This window comes from Penicillium malachiteum (genome assembly GCF_028827825.1).
Source record: "Penicillium malachiteum strain IBT 17515 chromosome Unknown utg000002l:1.0-8849297.0:1.0-8852440.0, whole genome shotgun sequence".
Taxonomy (NCBI): domain Eukaryota; kingdom Fungi; phylum Ascomycota; class Eurotiomycetes; order Eurotiales; family Aspergillaceae; genus Penicillium; species Penicillium malachiteum.
Window position 1 is genome coordinate 7,108,475 of NW_026643095.1, and position 21,930 is coordinate 7,130,404.

A 21,930-nucleotide genomic window follows, 5' to 3' on the forward strand; every position below is an offset into this window, starting at 1 on the left:
GTATACAGAATGCATGAACACGTAGAATGAAGCAACCTGGACCACTAAATAGAAGAAACATTTGAAATGCAAGGCGTCCCATGACCCGGTAGCAATTCTTCCAAATCAAGGATTCCAAGAAGCACTCGACCATCATCAAAATTACTATCAATACTAGTATTTACATGTCGACACTCGATAGCTGAATCAAAGGAATCTCTTTTAACATCCTCCACCACCTCCACCTCCACCTCCACATCCTCCGACGCCGCCGCCACCACCACCAAAACCACCCCATCCTGCGACTCCTGCCGTCGCAGCTCCTCCACCGATCATACCTGCGTGGGCACGGCGTTTCTTACGAGCCTTAGTCTTGTAATAACTCGCAAGGTCTCTGTCGTATTTATCGTGAGCCCGAAAGTATCCAGCGTCATTATTCACGTACTCCTCACGGCGTGGAGGTTGGGGTTTCAGTTCACTAAACCCGAAGCACATATTGAGGCCCTGAAGACCTCAAGTGATTGAGAACAACTTGAATATGTATCGGACGAGAAAAAAAAGAAAAAAGAGAAGAGATGGTTTAAATGGTCTTAAAAAGGTCCGGTAGTTGCGCTTATACTCTCAGTTGTACGGAGTAATATTGCAAGTTGCAAGTATGTTGTGGACAGTATAAGCATTCTTCAAGTTATAATCGATTAATGACCTGAGGCTCGTGGAATGGGTCATTTTATACTCCGTAGACTACTGACATCTTGGGCGCCCCAAATTACCATTTCGAGGACATTTCCACAGCCACCGCCCGGTTGATCGGGCCCGGGCGAAATCACGAGTCAGTTGCTTGGATCCTGAATCTCCCCGGATTTGATTGGAGTGTCAAAACAAAATAGGAAATCAAATTGACGATCTTTAATACCAATGAGGTCACATGTGCCCCGGTGGATTTTATTATCCGGCTAAGCTATCAACCTTGGAAGATATTGGGGCGGTTTAACAGGGCGTAGTAGAATTAATTTCGGAAAATTTCCCAAGCTAACTTGGACTACTATCCATAATATGGATACTAGGTACTGGTATAGATAGTTTTTCTTTGCCTTATTATGACTATCAATGACACCTAGCATGCATCGAGCATCCCTGTGTTGCTGCTGATTGGTGGCCCGAGTCAAACATTTGAAGCTGCAGCTTGCTGACTACATGGATTGAGCTGGTTTATGTATGCATGGACTACAGAGTACATTGCCAGCTGTCTTCAATACAACCATTTATAGGTAGTAGTATTTGAATGTCATGCCATTTATTGACTCTGAGTCACGAAGACATGCCTAAATTGAACATTGAATGTATTATTAACATCGCACCTAGAACTTCAAGTTTGTAAAGGCCCATTAAGTCTACCTAGGTAGCTACCATATTCAACCTTGGAAATATCCAATGTCGGAGAATTTATCACTTCATCAAGGTTGGAATCTTTCAATATTGCTACTATACACATGGCAACGTTCCACAAGCCGAAGCTTTTTTGAATTCCAGGTTTCTAGAATCAAATGAAAATGGAAAAAATACAAGGGTCCGTCTGGTAGTATTCAAGTATCCAGAAAATAGTGGACTTATTTATTAGAAAGTGTCCTGTCGATATTTGTATAGCCGAAGCAATTGCAACATTAGACAATGAACCAATTTGATGAAACCCAGCCTTGGCACCAGATTTGTGACATTAAGGCAGAAGGGAAAAAGAAGAGAAGTCAAGATGAAAACAACCTAAAATGCAGTCCCAAGTCCCACACAGCCGTACAATAACTACCCAAAGGAAAACTCCCATTCAAACTCATATCACAAAGGAAATTCATAGCAAATGGTCATAAAAAAGGGTTCAAGTTAAATAGAGCAAGCAAGCAACACATGCTTTTTGTGCTTGAATAGAAGAAAGAAAAGTCACAAATGAAAAACAAGAACAAGTAAACAAAATAAAGGGAAGGATCTGAAGCCTGTCGTTTAAAAATATTTGTTCTGTAACTCTCTCAGATTTCACCGCCTCCATTGCCACTGCAGTGGTGACATCGTGCCTGGCTCGTTTTGAATTCAGGCGACATGCTTCCCGCTTCAAGTTACACATGTATCGATATATGCCAGATGTTCCTGAGACAAAGACAACGGCAATGCCAGAGCCCTTTAGCTTCTTTTGTGATGCACAAGGAGCAGGGATTATCACGAGGGCACCCTGCAAGGAAGTACCACGTAGGTATCTCTTCAAAGTACCCAAGCGGAGAGATTGACCTGCCAGGATTGACCACTTTCCCTTTTCCTAAAAATAAAAGGAAAATAAATCATACGACCCATGCGGGAACCAGAGAGACACAGTGTTTCTTCTGGGAAAGGGTCAGGCGGGTGGCTGACGGGAAGGCCCCACAGGTATGGTCATCTTCACCGATTCATTTTCCAAGTCAGTGGCGAGAGACCACAGCCACGCACAGACTGCAGAGTGCAGGTATATTCCTGGTCATGATGCAATGAAATTTCATCTCAAGCTGAACCATCGTAAGGTAGGAACTTTTAGATCCTGGGTTCTGGATTCGGATGTTCCGTTGAATGCGAATGCCAGCATGGATTCCAGGATACAAGGGTCCCTGAAATCCACCGGACAAGAAGAAAGCCGCGAAATTGGACACTGCTGTTCCTGGGCCATTAAGATTGAGTTGGGTATCACAACCACAACAGGAAGTCACACAAAGCCAAGACCAGGTTGCAAGATAGTGAAGCCTTGCAGGTGGTTGTTGATGGGAACAAAGAAAATGCCAGATGAAGCAAGAGGTAATAGACAGCAAGGCCTCCCAGCTGCATCTGCATATGTTTGGTCCCCTTTCAACTGCTTCGCTGGCCAGAATCCTATTTCGTCGAATTCCGGTTCTCCCGGACAACGGTGAAGAAGACCTGCAGGGCCTTTCGCAGACGGCCAACTGTTAATGTTTCACCGGGGCAGCGTGCATATCCGAGATTCGAGGAGGAAAGGACGTTCGATGCAGGATGAGGTAGGAGAGTGCGTGGCGGTTTTTTCGGCCTGCATTGCGCATAGAAAGAACAAATGAGAGAGTAACAGCGAGGTCTTGCTGATGTGGGCCTGCGCGGGGAGCGCGTAGCAGCAGCAGGAACACAAAAAGACAAGGAAAACAAGAAAAAAAGGAAGAAAGGATTCCTCCCCGATGTCTGCAGAAAAGAGTTAAAAAAAACTCCGCAGGCCAGACCACACACATCAGCAGACACTCGAGATCGAGTAAAAAAAATAACAAAAGTAGAGAGAATGCCACCCGGACAAAAGAAAAAAGTATTCAATAATAAATTGAACTCAGCGTCCACCAGGACCCCGACCAATGCCGGATGCTGCCTGGGGGAAGAGTTGCCCAGGAAAGATGGTGGAGGCCTGGGGCTGCTGGTTCAGCAACTGAAGGGCGACTTCGGCGGCGTCTTCTTTGGCATTGTTGATGTACTGGCCATCGTACCAGTATCGAGCCGCTATATTTCGGCCATGAACGCTGACAGTACTCGACCAGGCAGTACGACCTCCTGCATTTCCGAAGTAAGGGTATCAGCATCCGCTGTCAAGTGTCGGAACTAAAAGTCGGTGTACGAGTTCTTTCTGCAGCTCCACACCTGTAATGCCGAGACACGCGATGATGGTAGAGATAGACAAGGCATATATGCCCGAAGAAAAGAAGCCCAGACAGCCATGGGAGGGGTAGAACAGAAGATACAAGGGAGTAATGAAAGGATTATGAAGAGATATGACAAATGGTGGCAAAAGGAAGGTGTAAGCAGGGAGAAAAACGGAAATGGGGTAGGTACCTCGCCGATCGGAGACAATATTGAAGACAGGAGGAGCCAATTTGGCACGTCTGCAATGATCTTTTTGGTAATTGATTAGTTCTGATGATTCTTTAATGTTCCATGGCCTTTAGGGGTTTAAGGACAGTGTGTATAGAGAGGGGTATAGTCCGATTGGCTTACCCGAGAGTTGATCTTGCCAGCTAGGACGACCGGTATTTCCTGGGGGGGCTATTTGGCAGTGACATGATCAATTGAGAAGATTGATAAGTGATAAATCAAGATCTGAGATCCAATTGAGGATTATGGTTGGAATAGTTCGTTTAACGGGGAGGAAAGATTAGTGGGGGGAAGAATGAACAATTGGGTATAGGAACAAAGATCTTAAGTCAAAGTAGACTTTAAAATGTAAACCGGAAAAAGAGAAAGAAAAAATCACCGGGGAAAACGAAGTAAATATAATGGAGAAAGAAATCCACCTAAGCTCAATGGACCGGGAATCTTGCGTGACCTTTTTAAATGCCCCTCGGCGATGGACATGGGGAGCGGGGAGTCATATAAACGGTGGGCCATATCTCCAAGGCAAAGAGAGAAAAATAAATAATAATTTTTTTTTTATTATATATTAATGATTCCAGTAAAGAATTAAAGATCCCCATTTAGGGTGTTAGGGAAGGGATCCATGTTAAAAAAAAAATTAAAAAAATCTAGTAAAAATAAAAATATAATAAATCAGATTTTTTTTTTCAGGCCCTTTTTTTTCATCATTTTTTTAATAATTCTTTACCCATTCCCTGGCTTGACAAACATGGAGCCCAACCCGTCAAACCTAACCAAAAGGAACGGGCTTATGCATGGTTATGGATACATGGTACAGAGTCAGCCTGAGTACCCCCCTCTCTTATCCACCAGTGAAGGAGTGGTGCGGGAAGGACATGCGGATCATTTGAGGCTGCAAGCTGGAACGGGCCGGCGCACGCCGACCAGACCAACCCTTGAAGAAACGCTAGACAGGACAATGCCGTAAGGGTTGAAAGATAGGCGGATGTCCCACAGAATCCACAATGTGACAGATTTCAGGTTGTATTAGTTATTCGACTATTAAGCAAGGGGATAAAATAAAGGTCCTATTTCGGGGAAAAGAATAAGCCCCCCCGGGGAGAAAATAAAAATGATTAACTGAAAATGAAGCAATGCAGAACTGAAAAAGAAAAAAAAAGAAAAATTTCAAATCAAATCCATGGAAATAGAAATGGTAACAAGACCAGGGGAAAGAAGAAGAACCAGACAAAAAAATCTATAAAATAATGAAAATAAAATAAAATAATGAAAAATAGTAATAACGGGGCCGATGGTGAATAGGGATTGGTTCAAGACGATGAACAACTCAGAGATCCCCACGTTGATAAAATATTACAATTTTTGCCCCGTCCCTGCCTCATCATCCAGGCGTTGAGATGCCATACTGGCAGTACAGATACCAAATTTCAATGTGGGGTTCTGGAAACCCTACCTAGTATGAATTGCATGGTGGCGGAAGCGATATGTCTGTGGGTGATCTCTGCCCAAGCGGAGTAGGGCTATGGTCCCCGTCATAACTAGTTTATGACGAATGGCTGGTGCCCAAAAGTACCGGGGAAACGAAGCACAACCCGAAAAGTTATTAGATCAGTTTGAATTTAACTGTTTCTAAACTACTGTGTATAATATCTCTCATACCTTAAGAACCGTTGGGCCGCATAGTATGTAGGAATCTAAAAATGGACAAATATTAAATAAGTAAATAATGAAGCGACTCAAGCGAGTGCCAGCTCATCAACTTGAAATAGATGAGATCATAATCTAGAATCCAGAAAAAGAAATGTTCACATTCTAGCTCTTCAAATGTTCGCCTCTCCGAGGCCCTTGACTAGTAGTCTACTAGTAGAAGTAGCCCCGGGAATAAAGGATAAGGGCTTAGCTATGACCTGGGACTTTAGTCACACTGGTATAGGCCGGGCCGCTCTGCATAACTCGATAATTCAGATTGGTAGCCAAGATTGAATAATAGACAACTCCAGACTGTGCACATCGTGACGAAGACCAGCATCAAAATGTTCTCATTTTATTTTTTATTTTTGCATAGATTTTTTTGTCATAATGACAGCACCCTTGAAAATGATAGACATGATAGACATTCTTCACTAGGTACATACATGCACCCAGTAGCCTGAGGTACCTTAGGTCCGATTGTAACATTTGAACAAATGACGATCATTACCATTGCTCCGGTAGAGACACCCATAGGAACTCCAGTTCGCTGTCCTAAGATCCACTAAATTATGTACATACATCTTTTAGGTACATATATTAGGGTTGGACATTGGTACCAATAATGTAGGTCATCCCTCCAAATGTCGGGTCCATTGGGAGTCTAAGCTCCGTTATTCGGGTTCTAACCGTCCCCCCGGCCCTGCATTGAAACCACAAGAAGCCCTGGAGGGGGGACACGAGCCAAGAGTAAAGAACAATAATCTCCCGAAAAATTAGAAGAAATTCTTTTTTAATAAATATGATGAACCACTGTAGCAAACCCAATGGAATCATAAAATAAAATAAAATAATTAATGAAATAATAATTAAATCCATTCTAGATAGAGAGGGGCATGATTCGCCGCTTTCCTTTAGCAGTGTGAGTTGGGCACTCATACATTGCAGTTGATGATTATGTGGTGGTTCCATGGTTCCCTCGGTTTCATACCCGGGGATATGATGACTAGGTATGCGGCTACAAGATAGACGACTTAGCTTGAGAAAAGTCCAGGGCTAACGTTCAAATGTTCTGGGCTGTTCAGAGATGTAAGCGCCTTGGGCCCCGCACAAGCTTAAACTCAGGCAGCAAACAAGAAAGTAAATAATATAAATACTAATCTAATATGATATAAGTAGACTATTATTAGTTAACTTAACGTGATTCCCGGTCGAGCTGCGCACCCGGCCGAGCTGCGCACCCACCACCATTAGACAAATTCAAATTCAAATATTTCAACCCAATGCGAATAAATTCAGTTATAAATACGATTTTTACATACATTGATCCGATGGCCAGCCTCTCGACATCCACTACACCTAGGCTGAGCCCTGGGGGCTGGCTGATTCGGCTGAATAGGCAATTCAACCTGGGTGTGTGGTTCGACCGCAGGTGCTTCTACTGGCAATTCTAGCTGCGTGAGTAGCTGCAGGCCTTCTTCAACAGTCAAGCCCTGTTCACATGGCACCTGCCTAGTTGACCGACTGCGCTTCTGTCGTTTCTTCTCGTTCACTGCACGTAAATTGGCGTTTTCTTGTGCTAGTAGCGCAGTGTTGTGTAGCGATATACAGTGTCCCTTGATGATTTGATCTAGCATCAATTTCGATGGGCTTAGAGGGCTGTTTGATCGCTGTCTTAGAAGATCTTTAAGCATTGAAGCTTGCTTTTGAAGCTGGACCACAGTTCTAGGTGTCTTAGGTGAAAATTGACTGCTTCGGCTGCCTGGTTGAGTGCCTGGTGGTGTAGGTGTTCGTAGCGAAATATTCAATTTAGAAAGAACTTTTTCAGCATCAATTGGTACTAGTCCTGTAGCTATAAAGCTATTCTGGATAGTAGCTGGTTTAAAAGCTTCAAGCCGGGCACGTTGAAAATCAGCTAAGAAATCAAGCTTATCAATATGGTTATAGCCTGTACGTGCAAGGTCACTTATAAAGCGACCATAGGTAATTTTCAACACAGAAAAACAGCCAACATCCAGTGGCTGTAGAAGATGTGAAGAATGCAGTGGCATGCAGAGAGGTATAATGTTATTCTCTGAGCAGATTCGATCAAATTGAGGTGTGAGATGGCTTCCATGGCCATCAAGAATCAATAGCCGAAAACGGCCACGGACACGTGAATTTGTTGATGGGATGAATAGCTTCTCAAGCCAACGTAGGCCAATATCATCGGTAGTCCAACCATTAGCTGAGACCTCAAACCGCCAGTCTTTTGGTAGGTTATCGAACCAACTAGCAATAGCAACCTTTCCCTTAAAAATCACACATGGTGGTAATGAATAACCATCTACACAGATAGCTTCAATTGCCGTCACCCATTCACGGTTCCCAGGCTGTACAATAGCTCGCCGACCGTAGTATTCTTGCCGTGTTACAACCGTCTGTGTTGAAATAAGGCCCATCGCAAAGCCTGTCTCATCCAAGTTGTAAATATCCTCAGGTTGGATCCCATTCTTATCGATAACTTGTTGTACAGTTGTAAACCATGCTTGGATTGATTTAGGGTCTTCGTTTAGAGCACGTTGGTAGTCATATTGCCTAGAGACGCGTGTTCGAATCTCTTCGCGTCGATTTATAAAGGTTGATGGCCAATTCTTGCTAACTGTTGGTGGGGGGGTGGCTACCACGCGCAGCTAGTAGAATATTGGCCATATCTCGTACAGTAGCTGGCCTAGGCGCCGCTCCACGGGAGTCCATAGAGATAATCCATTCAATAAGCGGATCCTCTTCCAACTGGGTCAATTTATGGCCATTTGGGCGTGTATCGACGCGAGATTGAATGCCGTGCGCGCGACTGCGTAGTGTGGACTCAGGCACGCTAAATAGCCTGGCCGCTGCGCGAAGAGACTTGATTTGGCCCTTTTGAATAGCCTGTAAGGCTAATAAAACCTTGCCCTCTTGTTCGACATTTTTTTCGGCCGAAATATTACGAATTGGTGGCATGGTAGGTGTTTGAATTAGGTAGGGTGGTAGAAAGACGCGATTTTAGATGGGGTGCGCAGCTCGGCCGGGTGCGCAGCTCGACCGGGAATCACGTTAGTTATAATCCTGTCTTACTAATGCAAGTACAGGGTCTCCTCTTGGGTACGATCCGAAAAAAAAGATTCATCCATAGCCAATCGATTGTCTAACCCTGTGGAGATAAATCCTTATTTCAGATAAATTGATTCCATGATTACTAGTATTAGTCCCAAGGTTCCTAATGATGAATGCAGTTATTTTCAAGTTCTTCAATGGTTCATGCTTAGTGGGGCTTTTCCTCCCCGATTCCAGTAAATGCACCTTAATTAGGACACCGGCTCTTCCTACCCATTTTCCACCGTCTATTACCTAAATACCAATGGTTGAATTTGAAACTCACCAAGGAGTAAAAAAAAGAATCTAGTAATTCATGAATAGAATAGTAGTTCTCAGAACCATTTTGTTGAGAAACTACAAAGAATATGCATCGCCAGCGGAGCAGCGCAGAATAAAAAACGTCATGTACACGCAGGTCCTGAGCAGCATAAGACCGTGACAGCGGATAAAAGAAAAAGAAAAGAAAAAAAGAGGGGAAAAGAACACATCCTAGAAGTCAATACTCAGAAACACAATAATTGATCAAAAAGCCACATGGCCCACAAACTGTTTCCTATTGCCATGCAGAACGAAAAATAAAATAGATAAACCGCCCAACGCCCTCCGAGATTCCGAACTTGCCATCCAATAGATAAACCCGGACCAGGTCCAAGGGATCTCCCCGATGCAAGTTCGCCTGAGATGGGTCCTAAAACTGACCCACTCAGAGAAAAATGGATGGAAAAAATATTACTCACATAGGAAGGAGGTGAGCATGTATGCAGACAAAAGACCCGCCATAGAACCACGAACCATCATAACCATGTCATAAAATGTCGTCAAAGCATCTAGGCCAGATGTGGCCCAGTACATAAGGGAGATACATAAGAGAGGAGTGGTTTTTTTTTCAAAAGAAAAAAAGAAAAAAAGAAAACGCGATCAGGATTGAACAAAAGCACCAGCCAGCTCATGGGTCTCATGATTCATGTGCATCATGTTCATGCTCATGTCGAGATGAGTTTGTCGGCCCCGCTCTAGGCGGATCCTCTCCGTTGTAGTACCTCGCCGATCAGTCGACGTGGGCCCATGCGCTCTAGGCTCTTAGTGAGGGAGGATCGTGCGGGGAGCATCCACGGAACACGACGCTCGTGATGCCAGCGACGACGAATGCAATCATCCACGAGAGTGACTAGACCAGTTGCGACAATCACACTAAAAAAGGAACCAGTTCATCAGCCTCACTGTAGCCCTGCAATGCAGCCACGACAATTTGTAGCGAATCAAAAATGAAGGTGGAGCTGGGAAAGGGAAAGGAGGGGCCGAGACCAGGGGTAGTTGGCAAGAGGAACAGGAAAGGTGAGAGGGGAAAGGGGGTGGGGACTAAAATCAGACTAGGATGATTGGGAAGCAATCACAAAAAAAACAAAAACAAATGAAGAACAACTCATAGCTTCAGAGGGTACTTACTCGGCAATGTCAGGCATCCGCTCATAAACTGTAGTATCGCTGATCCAAAGTGAACAGGGGGGGTACCCATCCACCTTTACTTTCTTCTTCAACCGCCTCCAGGGGTGTGAGAATCTCTGGTACCATATGGGCGATTGTTTTGGATGTGCGTGTGTCGACAAGGTAGTATGATACCTCACGCAAATCACCTTTTTCGTGATAATCACGACGCCACTGGTACTTCGTGGACCAGTACTCGTATTCATATCGTTTTGTTGCACCAGGACCTCGTCGCTTGAGCTCTACATGCGCATAGTTGGAAAACTCCATCAAGATGGTATTCTCAAGTGCTGGGCCCTTCTCTGGCGTTGATTCCGATTCTTCACTTCCAGAGCGACGGTGCCCATGCTTCTTATCATCTTCAAATCCTGAATCATGTCGCTTGAAACTTCCACCAAAGGGTGCAGAGTGTCCACTTGATCCCGGCCGGAAGCTAGCCAAGACACTGCTCAGTGAGCGGCGACGTTGTCCCGGGGTATCGGTATGAGTTGTCGGGGCTTCTTTCCGTGTTGAATGACAAACCTCGCGACCCGAATCACGACAATAGCGACGGAAGGAGAACTTGCGAGCGAAGAGATCATACATGCGCAGATGAAAGAGAATCACATCTTGCTGGTAGCCACCGCGACGTGGGACGACGGTATCAACACGCAGATTCATGTTTCCATCCAGAGTCGCATCGTCATGTCTGATAAGCAGTCTCCGCGTTGAAGGAAATAATGTTGCGAAAGAGGATGGAGTCGATGACAGTGCATCTGTTGGGAAGTTTTCCTGGCGGTCTTCTACACCATACTTTGGTTCTTCAGGTGGGATTTCTGCAGCTGAGCGGGTTGTTGATGCATATGTTGATACCGAATCACGAGGTCCACCTTCATCTTCCAGTTCATCATCATAACCATCGTCATCGTGCTCAAACTCATCATGCCAATCTTGGTACTTTGCTGATACTGTACGGTCGCTGAAGATTGTTCCGGTGGTACTTTTTGTATGCACTGAGTTGCTTGTATCTGTCGAACTGGAACTACTTCCTCTGTCGGCTGGGCGATCTTGGCGTGACTTATAAGAACCCATAGCTGCTGACCCACTCATGTGTAAGTCTACAGAGCAACGGAATCCTTGGATGGTAGGCGAAATAGGCGGCAAGGTTTGATAAAGAGAGATGTAGTGATGTTAGAAGTGAGGGGACAATAAAGAGGTGTTAACAAAGCGGTGACACAAAAGTCTGGGGTTCCCAGTTGATTTTGAGATTTCTGAATTTCAGAATCTTAAAAAAGTTCAAGTGGGGGGAATCTTAGATTTCCATGACGCAGTTCATATCAAATTATGAATGAATGGTATGAAAAAGGGAGAGAATTCTTCGGAAAGCCACGCGAGAAATGATTGCGGTATATCGGAGAGAATAGGCAGCCCCTGGGCCAGAATCATATGATGGGCTCGGGACACAAGAGCAGGGATTAGTTGGATTAGAGAGAGATTTCGGCCCGGATGTAGTGTTATATGAGACCAAGTATAGGGAAGGGAATAAAAAAAATAAACAAAGGTAATCACAGTAAGGGGGGAAATGATCAGGTTGATGAAGCCCAACGAGGGCTTTCAAGTTGGGAGGGAAAAAAAAGTGGAAAAGTGGAGAGTGCGAGGAGAGGGGCCTTGTAACCCAAAGTCAAAGCAAAATTTAGAAAATGAAAGTCTGAAGAGTGTTGAGAATGTGAGAATTGTACATAGGTGAAGAGTACAGAGTACGTAGAAGAAGAAGAATGAGGAGAATGAGGCCAAGGAATGTCTCATCCGGTTTTCATGTTTGGTCGATCACTACATGCACCTATACTTTTTCCACATAAAGGCTGTTTAGAAGAAAAAAAAGGAAAAAGAACATTTCAAAACACTGATTGAAAATTAAATTTAGATTTAGAATGATTAGAATTGTAGTAATAGATTAAGGCGTCCTTCTGATATCTTCTCATATTCTCATAACCAAGAGGAACCCTCCTATAGAAGAAAATACCGAACCTCAAGGCGTACAGCATAGCCTGCAACATAAAACAGACTCTCGCAGTTGGGAACCACAAGAAACATGTCGCCTCACCATCGGAAAGGAACCTACCTATGAGAAGAAAGCTTCGGCCGGACTTCTAGCCCAAAAGAAGCAGTTGTGTGATGCGTAACCCCCGTGAAGGCGGTTTAGGCTGAGAGACTAAGAAGCTCGGGGTTTCTGTGTCTGGTGTGTCGGGCCTCTATTCGTTGGTGAACCCCCCCTCTTCATGTATTGTGCTTCTTCCCCCACTCTCATCTACCAGTGAGCGCTAAGCGGTCAGTGCATCGAACAGGGTCTGGACAATGAGGGGTGATCGCATTCTGGAAATGTATGCCCTCGTTACCAGATAATCCCGTGAGATAGATTATGTCATAAAACGGGATGCAGGGTCCGGTAGTTTTCCGTTTCGTTTCTCGAACCTGTTCGGGATTCTGATATTTCTTTTGCCCCCCTTTATTGTGCATGAGTTGGTCTCGTATAGAATACCCGAGACGTCATGGACTAAACAGTGGGGTAAAGCACGGTCCGATCCGGAACCAATCTTTTGGTGATTTTGGTGCGTGATGACCTCTGGTATATGTAGCAATGCGCCCTATTGTTTGTCATGAGGTATGAAGAGCATATTAAGAGGGAGAATATAGACCAGGAACATTGCCCAGAGGTTCATGGGGTTTGGAATTTGACAGTTGGGTTCGTCATAGAACTTGAAGTTTGATGTGGAGAACTCCGATGACGGAGTTCGACATATCGGGGAGAAATATCGAAGATCATTCAATGTTTGCATATTTCTCATCGCAACATCGTCATTGTCAATTTCATCCGAATATAAAATCATAACCTTAGAATTAAGATCAACAATAATGAGATGGAACGTGGAACTCGAGCGCACAGACAGCACTTGAAGTATAGACTTTAGCGGAGAATTCCAAACTCTCCATAGTAGAACTTAGTTGAAGCCAGTGTTTACGCCATGTCAGACTATTGCCGAAGATGTTGTAATATAGAATATTTCAAGTGCTCAATCTAGGCAAGTTTCAATTTCAAGTTGATCAAATCTTAAGTCATTACACATAAAATTCAATAATGGAGCCTAGATGACTTCAGACCGCTAGTCATAGCCCCAACAATTATCACCCTTACTTCAAGTCCATTATGCCTCCCCGGCAACACGCGGATGGGAGTGGAAATATTCAATTAAAACCATATATACATAGTATTTCAACATAGAAAATAACCCAAGCCTGACTGGTCCATGCCAGCCTGGCATTATTACAAGAGAATCCGAAATAAATACCCAGCGGGATGCCCCACAAAGAAAAGAAAGTCTACATCCAGTCCAACAGTGAGGATGGTATGACGAAACGAAAGGAATCTAAATCTGTGTGTACAGAGGCTGAGGAAGTTCTTCACCTGGCTTAAGCAGCTCTGACTGGCAGGCAGGATGAGTGACGAGCCCAACGCGGCTGCCAGGGCTGGGTGGGTTGAAGCCCACATAGGCTTCGCGGCGAGCAGGGCTACCGACCGTCACAGACCAGGTATGCAATCCGTAATAGGCGGCGATAGAATGCACGAGCCAGCGACTAAACACAAAATCAGTACTCTGTCGAAGCTGACATACCATCTACCAAGCCTAGACTTACCCAAACGCTGCCGCACGATCTTCCACCAAGCTCTCAAACACCATCTTCTCGCCGTCACGTTCATCGTGTGAACTGAGCTCTTGACGGAGCTGCTGCAGTTTCTGCTTGCGCTCAGGGGAATCATGCATCTGCCCATTACGACCAACAAAAACAATCTCATCCTCTGACTCATCGCTACCCGAGGACTCGGGAGCATCTTGAAGTCCCTCGCTCATGAGATACTGTTGCTTCTCGTTCCACTTGCGGATAAAGAGTCGAACGTCATCCTCCAAGTCTTGCAACATGCCAAGGGCAGCACGAGTATGCTTCAGTCTCGAGCGAAGCTCCTTAGGAACACGATGCTTTGTATTGGCGGCCTTCGCAGCGTTCTTCCGAGCCGAATCATGATCAGCAACACGGGAGAAGTGGACATCCCAGAGCGGTGCCAGATAGTATGGCATCGGGTTATGACGTGTGTGAGTAGGTTGGATTACCCAGTCCTTTGGGGATGGTGGCTCTGCCCATGGGTTATGTAGCAACCGGTCTTGCATATAATTAGCTTTCATGATTCTACCTTATTTTTGATATTGATTCAAGTTCTCATAGAACCAGAACACGGGAGACGGGACGAGATCACACACCGTTCTCCCAGCGCTGTCGCCGCCGGCTACCATCTTTGCCTTTCAACAAGGCCTCGCGACTCTTCATGCTATCTCGGGTCAAAGGCTCTCGGCGCCGAAAACTGACTGTCGGCGCCCGAGTCTGTGGTGGTCCAGCGACCTTAACACTGGAAGGAATGACCGGCTCATCGTCAAGCGGAATCGAGAGAGATACAGTCGCTCCCCGCAGAGTAGAGCGTGTTGGTGTTGATGGCAGTACAGGTCCGTTGGCTCCGTTACACTCTGAGAGGGACAAATCCTGAAGCGACGCGGCGGCTTGTTCCGTCCACGCGGAAATAGCCATAGTTTGCTGTGGCGACAGGCTCCCCTGAGAGTCCTGGGGCCGTAATCTCGGATGAATAGCCATGATGGTGAGTAATTATAAGAATGTAGGATCGCAATGTAGGAGAGGTCCTGAGGGGGTATAAGAATACTGTAAGGATGAAAGGACCCCTCGAGCACGTAGACGTAGATAAGGAGATAAAGACGCCTCGCTGCTGCACGGGATTCAGATAACGCGTTGATTGGCGGAAAGTGGACCAACTGGTGAGCCCTAGCCCTGCTTTCCTAAATAGGAAACAATGACTCGCGCCTTTGTCACAAATCACGTGAAATATCACGAGACCGTCGCGTGACTTGATTTGGTTCCAATCGATTGTCTTTTTGTCTGATTTCTGCCTGATTAACTCCAGATCCAATGGATATCTCGAGGTATTTGTCCAAACAGAATCAAGAGAACTATCTCATCGATCCCCGGTTCTTTATACACAGCCTAGATTCGTGTTTTGTATGTCTAATGATGAATCACTCTCCACAAGTGACTCACGGACAAATCAAGAGTGGAGCTATCTCCTCTCCACCCAATCCCCGCGCGAAAATCATTTTGCGATTACGATTTTACCGAGGAACCTGGTATGACCGGGTGGGGAACCTGGCATGGGAGTTACTGATACCCAACAAAAAGGGATAATAACGCCATCACAAAAGATGTTGAACATCTTACGACGAACTCCGTAGTGGATCATAGATAGCTCTGTTGAAACAAGGGATATCTCTTTACTTAGAGCAAGGCTGCTTCGCTATTAATAACCCTGTTTAGCGCGGGGTCCGAATAGGCAATCAAGGGCTTGGCGGTCTCCATTTCTGCGATGCCTAGGCGCGTGCGCTCCGCCCCCAACTCCTCACAATTCTCCTCTTTATAAGAGCTCTTTGTTTATTCCTGCATATTCCCATCTTTATTTTATCCTTTCTTTCAAAATTACTGGGATATCATGAAGTTCCTGACTCCCTTAGCGCTAAGCGCAACATTCTCGACCGCTCTAGCTGCGGTCATTCCTCAGGAACCACTTGGGCCTTCAATCGTCCAAAATACCCAGGAGCCTAAATGGCTGATTGAATTGGCCCCATATACCACTCGCTGGGTCACAGAAGAAGAGAAGTGGGCATTGAAGCTTGTATGTAGTACATTCAAACATGTGTTGGTTATCATTTGGTCGCGGTTACTAATCTTTCGTTTACTATTAGGATGGAGTCAACTTCATCGACGTTACCGATGAATTTCAGTCGGGTTCCTACGGTGTCTTGCATACCCAGCGCATCGTCCGATACCCTGGACAAATGGAACACTCCAGTGACGTGTTCCCACTAGCCAAGGATCTATCAAAGAGCAACATGAAGAAGAACCTGGAGCATTTCACTTCCTATCACACCCGCTACTACAAGTCTAAGACTGGTATTGAGTCTGCCGAGTGGCTATTATCACAGGTTTCCGATGTGGTCCACGATTCGGGCGCAAGTGAGCATGGCGCATCTGTGGAGCGTTTCGACCACCCATGGGGCCAATTCAGTATCATTGCGCGAATCCCGGGTCAGACCAACAACACCGTGGTGTTGGGCGCCCACCAGGACAGCATCAACCTTTTCCTTCCCTCTATCCTGGCTGCGCCAGGTGCTGATGACGATGGCAGTGGAACTGTCACTATCCTTGAAACGCTCCGGACTCTGCTGCAGTCTGAAGCCATTGTTCGGGGACAGGCGGAGAACACCATTGAGTTCCACTGGTACTCTGCCGAGGAAGGCGGCCTGCTGGGTTCTCAGGCCATCTTTTCTAGCTACAAGAAAGATTATCGCGAGATCAAGGCTATGCTTCAGCAGGATATGACCGGCTACGTCCAAGGCACCCTGGACGCTGGTCTGCCAGAATCAGTTGGAGTCATTGTCGACTACGTGGACCAAGGCCTCACCGAATTCATCAAGGAAGTTATCACAACTGTAAGTCATTCCCCTATGAACATGCAAGGATCCACTTTTCTAACTGCCGCCCCGCTTCACTAGTACTGTGATATCCCTTACGTTGAGACCAAGTGCGGCTATGCCTGTTCGGACCACGCATCGGCTAGCCGATTTGGCTACCCTTCGGCATTCGTGATCGAGTCCCAGTTTGAGAATTCGGACAAGAAGATCCACTCAACTGATGACTTGATCAAGTACCTGAGCTTTGATCACATGCTCCAGCATGCTAAGATGAGCCTAGCCTTTGCATACGAGTTGGCATTTGCGCCTTTCTGATCGAGGGAATGTCTCTTTCCTCCCCTTGACGATTGTTAATGTTCCTTCTTCTTGTTTATTAATACCGGAGTTTGCGAGATATACCTATGGGGCATTCGTTTACATACACTCAGGACGATCTTAGATCTTAGATCCGTCTTTGGCTTCCAATTCGTGGCTGGGCTTGGACCCTGCACTGAACATTCGAATCAATAGATTCCTTCCTCTCTTTCAACTTCAGATGTCATTCCTGACTCGGGATTTGCTATTTATATAGCACTCAAGTCAATTGTGTTTAATATTCCATTTGATTTCAGTAAATAATTTGTAGTATCTGAATGACGCATGCGCTCGCACCACGTGACTCATTATAAAGGGGACCGGGATCGACGAAATGTATTTCGACAATTGCAACCTTGGAAGATCCTCGCACCACAGATAAATCACATTTTGGCCGGTCCAATTACTACGGGGACACCTGTCCCATTTTGATTCCTACACTTATCTAGCCCCCCTCTTCTTGTTCAAAGTTTCAACCCAATTTGAGAAACCGCAAACATGAGTCACGCCTACACCCAAGAGCTCCACCTAGCTTGCCTCGCCGTCCAGCGCGCCGCAATTCTAACGAAACAATTGCTATATGAGGTTGACAAGGGCTCCCTAAGCAAAAGCGACGCATCTCCCGTGACGATAGCCGATTTTGCCGCCCAAGCCTCCATCATCGCCGCGATCCACCACACGTTCCCGGACGATGACATCGTCGGCGAAGAAGACGCTACGGCCCTCCGCGAGGACCCCGCCCTCCTAGAGCGAACATGGGAACTTGCCACATCTGTTCACCTTGACGACGAAGCCAGCGAAGCTCTTCTACATACCCCACAATCTCGGGAAGAACTTCTCGATCTAATTGATCTCGGAGCCCGCGGCGAGTGCAGGCACGGCCGCCGGGCGTGGACACTGGACCCCGTAGACGGCACGGCCACATACATTCGCGGACAACAATATGCAGTCTGTCTTTCCCTTGTGGAAGATGGGAAACAGAAGCTCGGTGTTATCGGATGCCCAAATCTTCATCTCGGCACTGGGCGCGTCGCCGAGGACCTGGTGGATCGGGACGGCTACGGCCAACTTTTAACTGCGATCGCTGGGCAAGGAGCCTTCATCCAACCACTTGGCACAGGCTATTTACTACCTGGGAAACAGTTGGAACCTGTACCACAAATTACAAAGACCAGTGAGGTACGACTAGTTGATACACACGAAGCGAGTTCCCAACGGCTTGATACACACGAGAAAATCGCAGCGAATCTAAGCTGCGCGTGGCCGAACTCTGTGGATCTCTGGTCAGCTCAAATGCGGTACATTGCTATCGCGGTACAGGGAGGGTGTAACTCTTTCATCAAGGTGCCACGGAAAGCGACGTACCGATCGAAGATCTGGGACCATTCTGGTGGGATGTTGCTTGCGCAGGAGCTTGGGTGCGTGGTGTCAGATCTAGAGGGTCGCCCAGTGGATTGCGGCTTGGGTCGGACTTTAGCTGGATGTCACGGCATGGTCGTGGCGCCTGCGTCCATTCATGGACAGATCCTCGAGGCTGTTCGGGTTGTACGACAGCAACTTGAAGTTGTTGAGTAATTTACTTCAATGATCATGCCTAAGGAACTAACCTTCCAGGGCCTGGTATTTTAAATGGAAGAAAAAGGAGGAGATACCATTCATATGAGACAAACCTATAAAATGAATAATATGATTTAATGCTATTCTGTGTAGATGCATACTCAGCTTTCTTTCAGCGGTCAGTCTACCAGGGCGCGCAAGGGCACTATTGATACCCCGTTAGGATGGGATCTCCAATTTTCAGTTTAATAGTTCTCGCTGCATGATGTGCCTAGGTCTTTACGCATTATGTGAGTCAGATCGGCTCTTAGGCTTGTGGCACTGGCCTCCAAGGCGTTTGCCCCGCGTTCTCAAATTCGTGTTAGCCTAGGTAACAACATTATAAAGTACATGTGTGTACATCTGCATGTTTCTTTTTCTTTATAAGTCACTGATGTATTTCTCCTTTAAGTTTTCCAAAGCATACTTCTGCTTGTTAGTATAGTAGATGTTGCTGAATGTGAACTATATACTATATTTTAGACTAAACTAAGAATATTTCATCTGATATCCATATGCTAGTACCCGGGACTTGCCTAGTTGGGAGTGGTTTGAACCAACTTGCACTTCAGTTCAACTTGAACTTAAAGCTCTCAACTTGCTACAACTAGTATTAATACTACTCATCAGGTACTAGTACCTCTTTGTACTACTCCCTAGGATCCTGTAGGATCCTCTCGACCCCAGGTTGATCTGCTACATGGGGACCGTGCACGTCGATCAGCACCACGAGTAGACAGTTGCGCCATTCAAATGGCAGCTTTGTTGCACCTGCTACATATGCATCGCGCCAGACGAAGCCCTTGTGCTTAAAATGTTTCAAATCTTCATCCTCATTCTTCTCACAATATTCAACTGGTCATATTGATCAAGTCTTCACCAAGTACAGCAAAACTTGGTTATGGTGGGGCATGAGCTGCCAACTTTAATCTTGGTTCCATCATTCATTCGACCAAGTTGCACTGTTCGTACAAAATTTGACATCACTGAAGATTGAGTTCATTGACCTCATTGTACCGCGCCACTGCAGCTCCTTGAACCATGACTGGTGGGAACCTGGTCACCAGATCATTGCGGGGATCCCTTCTTGTATATAACACCACTGACATCCCTTTCCCCCCCCCACCTTACCACTACTATGTACTAGTAGCCTTGGAGACTTCTTGAAATCATCATGGCCAACTATTACAATCCTTTCGCCAGGCGTGAGACTCATAATGCTCACGCGCTAAATGTATATCGCATCTTTGTTCCTCTCACCTGGGCGCTGGTCGTCATCGTTGGGATTTACTATTCCACCAATTCGACAGATGACACTAAGCATGGTAAGAAGATCTGGAAGCAGATCAAGAATCATCCCACACCTTTCACCCAGAACCAGACTGTCACTGAGATCTATTGGTAAATAAGTTCACAGTAGCACAAAGTATAACCATTTCGAGTCATTCTAATACTCGCATAGGGTCCTCTTGCTACTCTCTCAGCTAAGCTATGTGTGGCATCTCTTCAGTAAGGATGTTGCGCTGGTAGCTTCCGCTGCCAATGTGGCAACTCACTTTATCCTGAATAATCTATTTACCCTCGCCTGGATTCTACTCTGGACTCGTAACTTTTTCTGGAGTGCGGAGATTATTCTCGTCGCCCATTTGATCAACCAGAGTTCGTGTTACTGGCGCCACCGGGGACTTCCGGCTTTCGTACACTTGCCCGCTGTGGCAGGTCCATATGCTTGGACACTGACTGCGTTGTTCTGGAATGGTGCCGTGGCTGTACACAGCCATAATCTCCCCGGTCGCATCGTGGCTAACATCTTTATTTGGGTGATCCTGGCTATCGGTCTGTTTGATATTGTCATTTATCAGGATTATATCCTGGGTTACTGCCTGAGCTTCCTGACTCTCTGTAAGTGAAGACTGGTTACAAAAGATCAATGTTTTGTATGGGACAAGTTTACTAATAAGTACTATAGCACTGGCCGTCCAGCAATTCTCTATCAAGATCATTGCTTTGCAGTGGATCTTTGCCTTTACCATCTTCGGCGTCTTCCTCGTAAGCTCGCTGTACATTTCCACTACGAAGTACGCGGGCCGGGATTCGCTATTCCGTCGGGTCGCGCATCCCGAGTCAACCGATCGTGAAAGACAACCTCTGCTTAACGAGGAAGCCTAAATCTTGTTCCTGCAGGATTGGGGGCTACTTGGGGTTAGCAATAACTTGAAAGACAAACGTGGGAACCCACTAGGACTTGGAAAAAGGACGCTAATCAGGTATGGTGAAATGGATGTGATGTAGTGGCAAGGACGGCATGATATGATGTTCTTTTGTGATTACAGATGATCTCCCCTCTCTTTTGCAGTCGTAATACCATCTGGAGTTGGTTTAGCTTGGATTGATTTGGGTCGGGATATATGAACTTAACGCACTGTTAACACCGGGATTGCGCAGCTTCAAGCGCCTCTGACCCACTTAGTGCCCAAGTGGAGCAGGGATCTGGAAGTATCAGTTGTTTACATCACAAGTTGATGTGGAATATTTGAAGGGACTGCGATGAACTGATAATATTGGTGATATTAATAATGAAATTCAAATCGAGTGTTATTTGAAATGATTGTATTGTCAATATCTCCCTTGAGAGTATATATGATGTAAAAGTTAGGATTAAAGTAGAAACATGAAATCAATCACGTTATCCCGTGCCTGGTCAAGCGCGAGTTGTCCTGGCAACAAACTCCACCTCCGCTTTGTTGATCCAGCACGGAGGAACCGGGCCAGACTTGATTTCTCAACCTTGCATATCTATTGTGGCTCTCTACTTTTATCAACTGGAGTCTGGATCCATTTCTGTTCCTCAATTCTTTCATATCTCACCTTCTCGATTTTGTACTTGATCCATCGAGGTGTGTAGCATTCTTTCGCGATCAACATTCCTCAACCTTCCCGATTATCCACTAACGCAACTGTCAACCTGTCAGACTGCGACCACTCTCTCAGTGCTGGTAGCTGAGAATTGTGCTCAAAGTACTGCAAACCAGCCTTTTTGAACAATAGACCTTTCCCGTACTATGAGCCATTGAGATACAAGAATACGCATTCCATTATGAACCGTCAGCCACTGTCTGGCTACGGGGACGCACCCCCAGCCTATGACATGGAAACAACATCATTTTTATCCGAAGCAGAATCTCCGTCACGCCAAAATGGCGCGACAATGCGATTGCTTCCAACAAGTGGGGAGGAATACGATCATCATGACTTGGGTGACAGTCCAACC

The 21,930-nt window shown here is 45.8% G+C and overlaps 7 protein-coding genes across 7 annotated transcripts; 3 read left to right on the forward strand and 4 right to left on the reverse strand.

The window, feature by feature from the left end:
- Positions 1-201: 201 nt before the first annotated feature.
- N7483_005633 (uncharacterized protein) lies at positions 202-474 on the reverse strand (the record flags this gene model as incomplete). Its single annotated transcript, XM_057089070.1, has 1 exon — positions 202-474. The coding sequence occupies one exon, from the start codon at positions 472-474 to the stop codon at positions 202-204; it is 273 nt and encodes a 90-aa protein (XP_056948899.1).
- Positions 475-3,319: 2,845 nt separating this feature from the next.
- Positions 3,320-8,526, reverse strand: N7483_005634 (uncharacterized protein; the record flags this gene model as incomplete). The annotated part of the gene is made up of 4 exons (XM_057089071.1): positions 3,320-3,537; positions 3,625-3,876; positions 6,863-8,216; positions 8,245-8,526. 4 exons carry the CDS (start codon positions 8,524-8,526, stop codon positions 3,320-3,322), a joined length of 2,106 nt encoding a protein of 701 aa, XP_056948900.1.
- Positions 8,527-10,128: 1,602 nt separating this feature from the next.
- On the reverse strand, positions 10,129-11,235 carry N7483_005635 (uncharacterized protein; the record flags this gene model as incomplete). The annotated part of the gene is made up of 1 exon (XM_057089072.1): positions 10,129-11,235. One exon carries the CDS (start codon positions 11,233-11,235, stop codon positions 10,129-10,131), a length of 1,107 nt encoding a protein of 368 aa, XP_056948901.1.
- A 2,315-nt stretch (positions 11,236-13,550) lies between these two features.
- Positions 13,551-14,823, reverse strand: N7483_005636 (uncharacterized protein; the record flags this gene model as incomplete). Its single annotated transcript, XM_057089073.1, has 3 exons — positions 13,551-13,758; positions 13,819-14,341; positions 14,439-14,823. 3 exons carry the CDS (start codon positions 14,821-14,823, stop codon positions 13,551-13,553), a joined length of 1,116 nt encoding a protein of 371 aa, XP_056948902.1.
- A 904-nt stretch (positions 14,824-15,727) lies between these two features.
- Positions 15,728-17,024, forward strand: lap1 (putative aminopeptidase; the record flags this gene model as incomplete). Its single annotated transcript, XM_057089074.1, has 3 exons — positions 15,728-15,910; positions 15,981-16,727; positions 16,791-17,024. The coding sequence occupies 3 exons, from the start codon at positions 15,728-15,730 to the stop codon at positions 17,022-17,024; spliced, it is 1,164 nt and encodes a 387-aa protein (XP_056948903.1).
- Positions 17,025-17,561: 537 nt separating this feature from the next.
- Positions 17,562-18,638, forward strand: N7483_005638 (inositol monophosphatase family protein; the record flags this gene model as incomplete). The annotated part of the gene is made up of 1 exon (XM_057089075.1): positions 17,562-18,638. One exon carries the CDS (start codon positions 17,562-17,564, stop codon positions 18,636-18,638), a length of 1,077 nt encoding a protein of 358 aa, XP_056948904.1.
- A 1,195-nt stretch (positions 18,639-19,833) lies between these two features.
- N7483_005639 (DUF1774 domain-containing protein) lies at positions 19,834-20,828 on the forward strand (the record flags this gene model as incomplete). Its single annotated transcript, XM_057089076.1, has 3 exons — positions 19,834-20,060; positions 20,122-20,561; positions 20,629-20,828. The coding sequence occupies 3 exons, from the start codon at positions 19,834-19,836 to the stop codon at positions 20,826-20,828; spliced, it is 867 nt and encodes a 288-aa protein (XP_056948905.1).
- Between the last annotated feature and the right edge of the window lie 1,102 nt (positions 20,829-21,930).